This window comes from Macrotis lagotis, chromosome X (genome assembly GCF_037893015.1).
Source record: "Macrotis lagotis isolate mMagLag1 chromosome X, bilby.v1.9.chrom.fasta, whole genome shotgun sequence".
Classification (NCBI taxonomy): Eukaryota; Metazoa; Chordata; class Mammalia; order Peramelemorphia; family Peramelidae; genus Macrotis; species Macrotis lagotis.
Window position 1 is genome coordinate 138,043,318 of NC_133666.1, and position 14,092 is coordinate 138,057,409.

Sequence of the window (14,092 nt, forward strand, 5' to 3'; positions counted from 1 at the left end):
GCGGGCCGCGCCGGAGCCGCCGGGCTCCTCCAATCAGCGGCGGGCTGGGGCGGCGCGCGTGGCCGGGCTGTGAATGGGAGGCGGCGGCGGCGGCGGCGGCGGTGAGTGTCGGCCGCGCTCTGGCGGCGGCGCGGGGCGGCGCGGGGCGGCTGCGGGCGGCGGCGGCGCCTGTGCCCGGCTCGCTGGCCCAGGGCATCGGGCGCCGGCTGGGGGCGCCGAGGCCCCGGACCCTCGGCGGGTGCGTGCGGGAGGCGCGGAAGGGCGGGCGGGAGGGGAGCCCGTCCCCGCCGCGGGGCGCTCCTGGGGGCGCCCCTGCCCGCCCCGCCGCTCGCGGCCTCGAGGGGTGCCCGGGGAGCCCGGGGCGCGGGCGGCGCCCGGCGAGGGCTCGCGGGGCGACTCGTGGAGCGCCCGCACGCTCGCCGCCGCCCCGCCCCCGGACGCCCCCTCCTCAGCGCCCGTGCCCTCCCGCGGACCCCTCCCCGGCCCCTTTACCCCGCAGGCGCCCCCCTCCTGGGCATTGCCCCCCGGCCGCCCGGCTCCGGCCCCAGGCGCCCTTCCGGGCACTGCCGCCCCCCCCCCCCGAGCGCTCTGCCCGCTGGCCCCCCGGACCCTCTCCTGGACCCCCTCCCTAGTCTCGCCCGCTCGCACCCCGGCCCCCCGGCCCTGGGAGCCCCCAAGTCGTGGAGCCCCGCGCCGCCGGCTGGCAGGGGTGCCAGCTCTGCCCCCCTCCCCCGGGGCCCGCGGCGCGCGCCGCCGTCCGGCCCCGGACCGCCCGCCCCAACTGGCCGTGCGAGTTGGGCGGCCTCGCTGCCCCGGCCCCGCGGTGCGCCCTGCCCGCCCCCGGCCCCGCGCCCGCAGCGGCGCCCCCCCCGGCCGCGGCCGAGCCCCGCCCCGCCCGCCCCTCCGCACCCCGGGCCCGGGCGGCGGGAGGGGCCCGGGGCCCCGCGGGCGCGGGAGGGAGCGCGCTGCCCGGCCGCGCTGAACGCTGTGTGCCGTGCCGTCCCCACAGGGAGCCGACGCCCGGACCGCGACGCGCCGCCCGGGGGATGGAGCAGCCCCGCGCCCGGCCCGCAGCCTAGCCCGGCCGCGGCGGCCAGGCATGTGCCGCACGCTTCCGACCGGACGCGCGCCTCTGCGCGGGGCCGTGCCCACGGAGCGCTGCCCTCGAGCCGCGGGCCGCCCGGACCGGGCCCCCTCCCGGCCGCAGGCGCCCGGGCGCCCCGAGCCCCGGCCCCGGCCCCGCCGCGCTGCCCGCCGCGCCCGAGGGAGCCCCGCCGCGCCGCACCCAGGGATGCCAGGACCCGCCGCGCCCCGCGGCCCCCGCTGGAGCACGCACACGGCCAAGTTCAACTTCTGTCCCTTCTCCGCTCGCGGGTGGCGGGCGTTTCTCTTGCTTCAGCTCCACATGCTTCAAGCGCTGGCACAAGGTAGGACCCGGCGATGTTTTGGCCACGTCCCGTCCCTTCTTTGCATTAAGAAATGTTGGTTGAGAATAACAGGTTTTTTGTTTTGCTTTAAATAATTAACTGGAATAGGATTGATGACCGATAAATAGTTTTTGCCTGGGCATTAGAAATGTCTCTTCTGTATGTTTGCAGCTGACTCCGGACCCATTTCCCTTCCCCATCTTTCTCTGCTACCAGCTTTTTCTTTAAGAAATTATTACTTTATTTATAAAAATACCCATCAATCTTTATCTATCTCTAAAGTTGAGCCAAAAGAGTAATTGAGACTCTTTTGGGGTACAAAGGGTTAACTTTAGACTGTGTTTTAATAAAGAAATCAGAGTAGTGAGGAGTCAAGAAAAAAGGCTCACATAGTTCTAAGTGGAACTAACTGAGACATGTAAAAATCCTTTTGGAATTAAGAAGCATAGGAGGTGAGCTTTGGTTTTATTGGAATTCACCTTCTTTTTTGGAATTTTCAGGAAACATTTAACTGTTTCAAAATTGCCATTGGTTTGTATCTAAGCCCCCCCCCCCATCTAACATGCAACTGAGTGCTAGATGGTGGGTGACAAACCACTAACAAACATGAACTGTGAAGTATCAAATCACTTTAAATTTCAGTTATTTTCATTCCCTTTCTCTCTTCTCCCTCCCTGCAACTTCCTCAGTTTTCTTAAATTGTCAATTCATTTGAATGGGGCAACATAGAGCAGGTGTTAAGACTGGCTGTGCAAAAGTTTAAAGGAAGCTTTCACTTTGTTGTTGATTTTTGGCCCCTTTGTTACTTTGATTTGTGCTGGAAGGAAAGATGATCTAGTGACTTTAAATGCCAAAATGAATGAATGTTTAGAATATAATTTTTTTCTATTTTTGAAATATTTACTTTAAATCAAGAACATACTCTATTCCATTATATATATATCCTATTCCATTTAGATTTCATTGAAATTTAATGTATTTTAAAAAGAAACAAAAATCTTCTCCACTTCTCCACTTTAAAAACTTCATGTATCAATTTTCCTTTTAATCATTTTAGAGAAACTTAACTAAGTGCTCCCTGGCAGTTTTTTGGAATATCATAGGAAAGAACTGTATAAAATCAATTTTTGATATCTATATATACAGAATGGGGTATCATTAAGTTTCTGTTGATCTTTAGTGATTCTGGAATTTATATAATTATATAAAGTGTTCCTTTTTAAAGATTTTTTAACTCAAGAGGAAAAACTATTCTCTATTTTAATGAGTTCCCATTCTTAATCTGCTCCTTTTTTAAGTATTATCATTTTTCTTTGAACTACTTCTAAGCTCTTTGTAAAGAATGTTTTTTTTGTTTTGTTTTGTTAAATGAAAGCAGAAATTGCTGTATTGCTACTATACTGCTTGTTAATTCTGTTTCAGAGTTTTAAAAGTCACTGTGCTTTTTTGTTGGCTCAATTTGAGACCATTTAAAAGTAGTTCTATATTTTTAAGTTTTCAGAAGACATAGACTTAAGTTAAAGAGCACCTGAATCAGTTTAATACTTTTTTGTTTTTTTCATTTGTTTTCTTAACAGTAACTTGCACCTTTCTTGTAATCAGTAAATATGATATTCTTGAAGGCTTATACCTAAGTTTAAATAGTGGGGAGTTAACATACATAAATAAGTTAAATAGTGAGTCAGTCAATGCTTTGTTTTGCATATGTTATAGAAATGAACAACTTTTTTTTATCAATTTCATCTAAGTATAGAAATTTATAGGACTACCAACTTTTATTTTTATAACTAAAATGCTCTTGAGAAGATAACATGTGCTTTAAACAACAGAGGCAACAATTATATTTTATGAAAAGAACTTATTCCTCATGTTCAAGAAAAACATTTGCAACTATTTTACAGTTATGTGGTTTTATAACAGTGTATTGGTCTTTTGGAGAACTTCAAATAGGTTGTCACAAATTTTAAATTCATTGACAGGTTGCTGTTCTCTGCTCTCTGAAATGTGTGCTATATCCATCATTTTTTATATCATATTGAAAATTCATATTACAGGGGAGATGTCACTATTTGACAAAAGCTCATGTATCTTGAAAATGAAAATTCTGGTGCTGCTATAGAAATTTCTGATGGGATGATGAGTTGGTCATATGCACAGGAGTGCTACATGACATTTTCTTGAATCTTTTATCAGATAAAATACAGCATTCTAAATGGAAAACTTATGACTACGTTGAAATCTAGACAAAAGTACTATTTTTCTTTCCATGTAGCTAGACAAAGTTTCTACTAATTTATTCTGAATTTCTTGAAATACTACTTCAATTTTTCATGACATATGAAACTAGCAAAAGTTATATGTTTAAAATTTAAATAATGTTTTTGTGATTTAGTTTTATCTAGCAAAATTTTCAAATCTAACTTTAGAAAATGCATTTATACATAGCACTATTTTCTAATAAATTCTTATATGATAATTTTCTATGTTTATCTGTTAGTTTTTTAAAAGTTTTGTGATATTATAATTGAGATAAAAAATCTTTCATTCAAAATTAAAGTGACTATACACACATATATATATATACATACATATATATATATATATATATATATATATGTATATATTACCAGCTTTGTCCACTGAGGAGCTAGAGCTCAACTTTTGGAAGTGTGACTTCAACTGGACTAAAAGATGTCTATGAGATATTTTGGCCTGTTAACAAATATGTTAATTCTGATAGTGTTTCGTCTATGCCTATGATAGAGTCAGAAGAAACCATAAAATATATTCAAAGCTTATTACTCTGTATTTAGAGTTACTCTCTAGATTCCAAAATTGGCACATGGTCACAGTCATGTCATATTGGTGATCATTGATATTCTGTATAAAATGAAAGCTACAATAACTGATATGGTTAAATGAGAAGAAAAGATGCTATTTTTTTTTGAAATTTAATTACTTACAGGACTTTAGAAAGATGCTTTTGGGAAGCTAGGTGATGCAGTGAGTAACCTGACAGCCCTGGAGTCAGAAAGACCTGAGTTCAAATCTGAATTTAGACACTAGCCATATGACCCTGGGGCAAGTCACTTAACCCTGTTTGCCTCAATTTCCTCTTCTGGAAAATGAGCTGTATAAGGAAATGACAAACCACTCCAGTATCTTTGCCAAGAAAACTCCAAATAGGATCATGAAGAGGTGGACATGGCCAACAAAATACAGAACATGATGAATTGATCTGAATACTATAACCTCATATTTAACCTTAGATTTTGTAGAAAAGAAAATTTTAAAATTACAACAATATACACTTAAAGGAAGCACCAAAGTGTTGACTTCTCCTTATCTTAGGATAAAGAATGGAACAGAGAGATTTCTTTAACTTGGTATTATTGCAAATATTAAACAATGACCTTAAGAGCATAGTTCCATTCAATTAGTCTGGTATGACTTGTGAAAAAGTTTAGAGCTTGTAGGCTCATAGGATCAGGAAGAAAAGAGAAAGAGTGAAATTCAGAATAATGTGTTAAAAAAAATTTCAGATCTTCTTTTAATCACTGTGAAGGGAGAACATGAACTGAAAGAATAGATGCTGCTTCAGGAAAATTTTGTTTATTCATTTTTTTCGTTTAATTTATTTTATTCTGAACTTAAGAAATAAAATAAGTATTCCCATGATATAGAAATATAGTGAAATGGAAAAAATAGAAAAAAAAGATTGCACATGAAACTTCAAATCTATTATGAAGCACTTGCTCTTCCTTTTAAATACATAATAGTTATCATGTAAACATTTTTTCTTCTCCTCACTTCCCCAACCCTAGAGATGGCTACACTAGATACAAATATATATATACATATATAAAATCATTTTATGCATTCTTCTATTTATCAATTCTTTAAAAAATAACATTTTTGTTATGTGCAGGTGGCTAAGTCTGGTATCTGGAGGAGATAAATAAGATTTGTTCATTGCCTTCAGAGAGTTTGCAATCTAGTAGAAATTATAGAACACGGATAATCATAATACATATTTGAATAATCAGTATCTAAGAGAAAAATAGTGCTATGTGGGTAGATTTTGTGTGTGTGTGTGTGTGTGTGTGTGTGCGCGCGCGCATGTTGTAGAGAGAGAGAGAGAGAGAGAGTGCCAAAGAGATGGAGACAGAGACAGAATTTTAAGAAATTTTTGTTATTTGCAAATTACTAGATCTATGACAGAATCTCTGGGCAGGAGGCTTTTGAATTTGGTTTTAATTTCTTTTAGTTCCACATCTCTACTCTTTTCCTCCTAGCATCCTAAATTTAGTTCATTATTGCTAGAACAGGTGATTTGTTGCCATCACCATGACTGGACTCTATGATAGACTAATATTTACTCAAGATGTGGAAAATTCTTCAATGTAGGTATTCAGAAGTGAAAGAAGGTTTATAAAAATAAATTTTTGTTAAAAACTAAGGTAAAACAGGAAAGAAAAAACACAAAGAAAAAAGTTACAGAATTCAGTTTTTTGAATTAAGTACTAAGCTAAATTAATCTGAATATCTAAGGTAACTGAATTTGCTTGCTTTGACTTCAGATATGTAAATCATCACTTAGAATTATAGGCTATATAATTAGGAGGACTCTTTGGGTCCAGCTGGTCAAACAGCTTGCCTTCTTTGGGAATCCCCCCTGCCTTCATTTTCTCTGTCAAGTAATTATCAACTTTCTGTTTGAATTTTTCCAGTCATTGGGAACTCAAAACTTCTCAAAGCAACCCATTACATTTTTTTGAGCTGCTCTAATTTCTAGAGTTCTCTGTTAGTTCCCTATAACTTTGATTCACCAGTCTTAGTTCTCTCCTTTAGAGGTATATAAGATATCTAAATCCCCTGATGCCCTTTCAAATTAAAGTACATTTTCAGCAACTTTTTCTCTTGGAGAGCTAGCTGCCTTGGGGCACTGAAAAGTTAAATGTCTTGGTTATGATTACACAATTGGTATGTGTCAGAGGTAGGACTTGGACCCAGTTTTTCTGACTCTGAAACTGGTTCTTTATCCATTATAACACATTGCCTCTCATTATGGAATCAGTCACCTAAAATCTCTGGTGCTTTTAAAAAGGCACTTCTATTAAGTAAATCCTGTACATAGTCATGAACTTTTATTGTGATAAATTTGGGCTCATTGTACTAATTTTTGATATCTTTTTTGAATTATGGTTTTGTCTTCCACTGTATTGTCTATTCCTTGCTATTTTTTCATGCATGAATTTGATAGGCATGACATTTATCATCATCTAAGTCATTGATAAAAAATGTTGAATGAAAGGAAAAAGTAAAGACAAAGTTCCATGGAAAGCCACTGAAGATTTTCTTCCAACTTGATATCATCTATTAATAAATATTCTTTATCATTCAACCAGCTATAAATTGACCTAATTGAACTATCATGAGGTCTATGTTTCTTTATCTTTTACAAGAAATCTTATAAAAGACTATCAGATGTTTTAAGGACAGATAGACTATTAGAGGCCAGGATTCTCTGCAATCATTATATTATGTGACAAGGGATAGCGTTGTTCACACGGATGGCAGATAGCTAAGCATCTAAGTATTCTTTGTGTAGTAGGTAAGTGTCTCTTAAATTCCCTTTCCTGATTACTTTGGTAGCCCCCAGATGGATAAAAACCCTTTATCTGTCTTACTGCTTTGACACTCTGTCCTTTCCAATTTGTCCTTTATAGTGATGCTTGAATCATTTTTCTAATGCATTTAGTTGGTCTTTTCATTGCTACCTGCACTCATCTATTAGAGCAAGTAGGTACAAAAAAAAAGCCTTTGACTGTCTTTTTATTTATTTAATTTTTTATTGATACTTTTCCCCATCACTTTCGTTTCTGAAAATATTTCTTTTCTATTTTCTTTCTCCTCTTTATCATCCCTCACATCATTCAAACTGTTTCCTCCTTCATTCTATTTAGACAAGGTCAACTCTTTTCCTTGCATCCTTGCTCCCATCCAACCTTTTGGACTTTTCCAACAAAATATCACTGTTCTTACTCCCTATTTTCCTATGTTCAATCTCATCCTGTTTACTGGTTCCTTCCCTCTTGCCTACAAATATATCCATGTCTCCCCTATCCTAAAGCAAAATAAGACAAAAGGAAAAGTCTGCACTTGATCCTCCTAGCATTGCTAAGTGGCATCTTATATATTTTTTCCCCATAATGGCTAAGCTCCTTTCATAAACCATCTATACTTTGTGCTACTCTTCTCTCTCTATTAGAGAACCTTTGTAATATAGCTTCTGATTTTATCATTCATCTGAACCCACCTTATATCTGGTATTTTAATCGATTAATGTAATGTTCTTATTGTAATCCTGGTCTTCTTGACTACTCGACAGTGTTTGATGTTATCAATTACTCCTCCTCCTGGATACTCTGTCCTCTATAAGTTTTCATGAAACAACCCTCTCCTTCTTCTATGTTTTCTTACTCCTCAGACTCTTTTACTGGTTCTTTATCTATGCCATGTCTACTGAGACTGTCTGGGATCCTCTTTTTTACCTCTAAAATATCTCACTTGGTGATCTTGGTCTTTCCACAGGTTCAGTTATCTTCTCTATATAGCCCTTGTTTTTCCTCCTGAGTGAACTACAATACTATAATACAACTGACTTTTGGACATCTTGAACTAGATGTCCTATAAATATTTCAAGCTCTGTTTTGAACATCTTATTATGTATAAAATAGGACTCGTATATTTGCTAAATTCTCCCAACTTCTGAATTCCCTATTACTCTTGAATGTTTCAAGATTATCCTAGTCACTTAGGCCTACAATCTCAATGTCATCCTCAGCGCCTCACTTTTAGGTTTTTTTTTTGCAAGGCAAACAGGGTTAAGTGGCTTGCCCAAGGCCACACAGCTAGGTAATTATTAAGTGTATGAGACTGGATTTGAACCCAGGTACTCCTGACTCCAGGATCGGTGCTTTATCCACTACGCCACCTAGCTGCCCTAGCCCCTCACTTTTAATTTTCCCATATATCCAATCAGTTTTCAAGACTTGTAATTTCTACCTTCATTACATTTCTCATATATGCTCCTTTTCTCACATGCCCTTTGGCAGGCTCTTATCGTTTCTCATCTCAGCTATTATTATTGCTTTATAATTGGTCTACTTCCCTCAAGTCTCTCCCAATTCTAATCCCTCACCTTTCAAAATGACTTTTCTTTTTCCTTTTTTTTTGGGGGGGGAAGAAGGTTGAAAAGCAATGCCTTGCCTAATGTCACGCAGCTAGGTAATTATTAAGTGTCTGAGACTGGATTTGAACTCAAGTCTTTCTGAATCCAGGACCATTTGGTCCTCTATCCACTGTGTCATCTAGCTGCCCCTCAAGGTGATTTTTTTTTTTTTTTTAGGTTTTTGCAAGGCAAACAGGGTTAAGTGGCTCGCCCAAGGCCACATAGCTAGGTAATTATTAAGTGTCTGAGGCTGGATGTGAGCTCAGGTACTCCTGACTCCAGGGGCCAGTGCTCTATTCACTGCGCCACCTAACTGCCCCACCTAACTGCCCCTCAAGGTGATTTTTCAAAAGTGTACCTCTGGCTATGTCAACTCCCTCCCCTTGCCTTCAGCCAATCTTTTTCTTCATTATTTCTAGAACAAAATCTAAACTCTTTTTGTTATTTATAGCTCTTTATTGCTTGGCTTCCTTCTTCCTTTCTAGTCTAATTACACTTTATTGTAATCCATACTTAGAAACATTGGTCTGAACAATGATGCTCCATCTCAAATCTCTGCTTCTTTCCCCCCCGACTGGCTCCTTTACCTGCCTCTTTACCTTCATATCTTCACTTTCCTAAGCTTCACTCTAGACTTAGCTCAAATGCTATCTTTTTTTTTTTTTTTTTTTTTTTTTTGCTGGACTTAATTTCCATTCTCCTAGCTATTAATACCTTTTTCTTCTGAAATTATCTTTCAACTACTCTGTATTTATCTTGTATATACCTAGTTAGATGGCGAAATTCAGAAACTGATACATGAAGAATGAGAACTCTACAGGGTCAATAGTTTATCTTTTCTAAAAAGGCGATGTTCAATGTCATCAAAAGTAAAGTGCAAGAGAGAGATGTAGGATTCTTGTCACAGTAACAAAGTCAGATTAACTTCAGTTTTATGCTAATAGTAACAATCTTTATGGTGCCCTGAAGGTATATGGACCAAAGACCTTTGGTGCATCTCAGTTACTCTGTACTGATGGAGTCACACCAATCAGTGATAAGGATGTGATGCTGAGGAGATAGACTGACACTTTCATAGTGATCTTGACAGATTGTTATCAACCAGTGCTGAAACCATTGGTTGTTACCTCAGTGTGAAATCAATCCCTCACTAGTCAGACTAAGGACTGAAAATGAGAAGTTATTCGGCTCCTCTCCTGTGGCAAAGTGCTTGGTGTTGATTCTATTCCACACAAATCAACAAGGCAGAGGGTTCACTGCTCTTGCTGTGAAGCTGGCTGAAATCTTCTGTTATCCTCAAGAGATCAAGGAGGCCTCTGTTGTTCATCTATGTAAAGGAAAAGGAAATGGAATTTGGTTGTCCTTTGGCCACTCTGTGTGTGTGTATCTTAGTCACTGCCGACAAGATTCTTGCTTGTGTCCCTCTTAATTGACTGATCCTTCATACTGACTGTGCCTTGATAATGTGAGTTCCTTGCAGGCAAGGGACTGTTTTTGCCTTTCTTTGCTTGTCCAGCCCTCAGCATTGTGTCTGATAGTAAATACTCAATCAAAGTGATCTTGCCAGAGTACAAGTTTGGCTCTCTCCTATTCAATAAACTTCCTGAACACCTCCCACATCAACTATAAAATCTTATGTTTAACTTTTAAAGATCTTCATAACTTGAACTTTTCCTACATTTTAGGTCTTCTTACACCCTACACTTCTCCATACACTTTTTCAATTTGGTGATACCAAATTGGCATTCAATTTGGCAGTTTATCACACAATCCACCCCAACTCTTGATCCTCTACACTGACACTGACCATTCCCTTTGCCTGAAATTCTGTCCATCTTCAAATCTGCTTTCTGATTTCCCTGACTTCTTTCATGTTTCAGCTAAAACCTCTTTCTTTAAGAAGTCTTTCTTGATCCGCCTAATGCTTATGTCTTTCCTAGGAGAATATCTTTAATTTGTTCTGTATATATATCTCTATCCAAATCTATATATCTATATCTCTCTATATCTATCTATCTCTATCTGTCTGTCTATCTTGTTTGTACAGTTGTTTGCATGGCCACATCATCAATGAACTCCTGAGAGCACAGAATGTTTTTGTCTTTCTTTGTATCCCCAGCACCAGGGTACCTAGTATACAGTAGGTGCTTAATACATACCTTTTGACTTAAATGCTTGTTGACTGACTACGTCCTAGTGATCATTTTATAATAAAGAATCAAACCCAGACAGAAAAAACAGCAGATTAATAAAACTAATCAATATATAAGCTTAAGTCTGATTGTTTTTCAATTAATTCCACACCTCTGTAAAGAGCAATGTTCATTTTCTCATCTCTTCTCTAAGGCTTAGAGAATTAAAATAACATAATAATGTTTTATTTTTTGCTTTTGTTGTTCTGTTTACATTGCAATCATTGTTTTTTTTTTTCTGATTCTGCTTACTTAACTCTGCATCGATTCACATAAAGCATCTTGTGGTTTTTTAAATTTTTCACATTTTTAGGGTACAATTATATTACATTACTTTTGGGGGTATAATTACATTCAATTTATCTGTCACATTTTTTGAGCTATTCCACAGTTGATAATGATCCACTTAATTTCTAGTTTTTTGCTTCTACAAAAAACTACTGATATGTTTTTTGAGTCTTTTCTATTTTTTAACCACCTGGGATCAATCTAATAGTAGGATCTTAGGATCAAAGATAATAGTCATTTTGGTTTTTTAAAAGCATAATTAATGAAAATTGAGGGGATGTTCATCAATTGGGAATTGACCGAACAAGTTATGTTATATGGTTTTGGAACTATTGCTCTATAAGAAATCATGAATGGTCAGTTTTTAGAGAAGCATGGCAAGAATTATGTGAACTGATACTGAGTCAAGGGAGCAGAACAAAGAGAACACTGTACACATTAACAACATTGTGAGATGATCAACTTTGATAGATATAGCTCCTCTTAGAGTTTAGAGATCAAGGACACCCCTGAAAGACCTTTTAGTGACTATGCCATTCACATCTGGGGGAAAGAAACACAGAATCTGAATGTATACTATGTTCATTTTTTAAAAAAAAACTTCTCATATTTTTCCTTCCTATCTTATGGTTTTCTTTCTTTCTATTTAGTTCCAATTCCTTTTACACAAAATGACTATTATGCAAATATGTCAAACACAAATGTATATGTACATTTTTTACCAGGCTGTTTGCTGTCAAGGGAAGGGGGAGAAGGAAGGGAGGGTGGTAGAAAAATGTGTAACATAAAATTGCAAATGGCTGAATGTTGAAAAATTCCCATAGTATGTAATTGGAGAAATAAAATAAAATTTCAATAGAAACAAAAATAATAAAAAAGAATTTTTCCCCAGAAATTGGTTACACTACTTCATAAATCCTCCAATAGTGTATTATTGTGTCTGTTTTTTTAATCCTTCCAACATTGACTATTCTCATTTGTGAGGTGAAATCTTAATGGTTTTGATTTCCATTTTTCTTGTTAGTGATTAAGAGTAATCTTTTTCTTGGTTGTTAATATTTTGGCAGTTCTTTTAACAGCTGCTTATTTATATCCTTTAACCATTTCTTGACTGGTCCTTGGTCTCAAATAAATGAAGTAGTTGCATATATATCTTGGATATCTCTATCAGAGATCTTTGATATAAAGATTTATTCTCTCCTCTCATATTTCTCATCTCATGTTAGCTGCACTGATTTTTTCCTTTTGGTGTAAATGCTTTTCAGTTCAGTGAAATCAAAATTACCTAATTTGTCTTTTTTGATTGCCTCTAACTCTTACTTGAATTTCTACCCTTATTAATCTGTGAAAAATACCAGTCGAGTTCTTGTCTATCTTTTTATGGTATGGCCTTTAATCTTTAGGTCACATATTTAGTTTGAGGTAGTATATGGTATGTTAGTTAAAAAAAAACAACCTAATAACTGTGGTTAAGTTTTCCCAACCTTCTTGTCAAATAGATGGTTTGGGGTTTTGAATGCTATATAATTGTACTATTGTTTCTGATAAAGACTTCTACTATGATAATAACTAAGGGAGGTTGAATGTATAGTAAATGAAAGCATTTTTCAGGAATCTGCACCATGTTCTTTCTTTTATTCTAACCTTTTCTTACAGCAAAAATCAGTGAAAATTTTAGTGAAAGTCATTGGCAGGACCATGAACTACTCATAGAATTCAGGGGAAGCAACCTCAGAAGTCATATAGTATTGATACCTGGGCCATGAATCCCTTCCCCAGCATCCCTGACAAGTGTCTATTCCATCTTTCCTTTGAGACTTCAATAATGGGAAGCTCACCATGTCCTGAGGCTCCCATTCCATTGTTGGACAGTTCTAATTATTTTGCTCATATTGAGCAGAAATGTCTGTTTAATTTAAACTCACTGGTTCTATATCTGTTCTCTGGGGACAAAACAAGTCCAGTCGTTTTTCCATATAGATAACCCTTGAGATATTTAAAGAGTATAATCTTATTTTCTCAAATGTTCTCTATAACTGAGATTATAGAGAAATACTAAAGGGGTGGAAGATCTTGATTGGGTCATGAAAATGATTCCCTAAAGTAAATCTCCAAAATGGCAACTAAGAGAAGAGATTTTAAAGTACAATTTTAACATGGCACACAAAGTTTAGTATGAGAAAATGAGATAAGTTGGCAAAGAAAGATATAAATATTAGTACTGACTATATCACTAGCTATTGACTATTAGTATTTATTTTGGTATTTTTAGATCATTTGTATTCCTAACTTTTAATGTGGAGGATTTTTATATTTTATTGTTCATTCCATTTCTCATTTATTTGTTTTAAAATCATTTAAAGGAGTTATTGCTTTGCATCTAAAATTTATGTTTAGTTGTTTAAATAGAAAGATGTATGGTATTATGAGAAGAGAGCATTCTTATGGAATCTCATTCTTTGTAACCTGAAACCAAAGGGCATTATTGTTGTCCTGTGGTAACATAGCAAAATTACAGTAAAAATGATAGACAAAAGGGTATTAAGCTCTTAAGGTCTGGAACTATAAAATCAAATATTAAATGATATTTTTGGTTAGATGGCTATTAAATTACAAAATTACTGAGTACTCTGAGTGCCCTTCTGACTTTTGAAAATATATCATAGTGGATAGATTTTAGGGTGGATTCATACATAACGCACCACCATTTATAATATGAAAGATAAAATAAATGTAAGTCAAGAATATGAGGGAAAGACTTCCAAAATTATGGAGGAAATACTTTCAGTTTATGATAGTTAATATTCTTGATGTGTGAATTTCTTCTTGGCATGCCCTTTGGCATATGCTCTCATGCTTTGTCTCCTTTTTCGACTTCATTCTAAACCCACAGCTCTTTTTTCCTAAATAGAGTAAGGAATGTTTCTTTAGAACAAAGAGTTTCTGATGGT

General features: G+C 38.5%; 1 protein-coding gene across 4 annotated transcripts in view; it reads left to right on the forward strand.

Moving 5' to 3' along the window:
• Positions 1 to 1,248: 1,248 nt before the first annotated feature.
• Positions 1,249 to 14,092, forward strand: part of SDK1 (sidekick cell adhesion molecule 1) — a 1,240,677-nt gene continuing 1,227,833 nt past the window's right edge. For 3 of the 4 annotated variants that reach the window (XM_074200552.1, XM_074200555.1, XM_074200553.1), the window contains exon 1: positions 1,249 to 1,427. In XM_074200552.1, coding sequence (XP_074056653.1) covers positions 1,292 to 1,427 — 136 coding nt within the window. In that variant the 5' untranslated portion in view covers positions 1,249 to 1,291. The remainder of the gene's footprint in view (positions 1,428 to 14,092) is intronic. The other variant, XM_074200554.1, reaches the window with a different exon arrangement.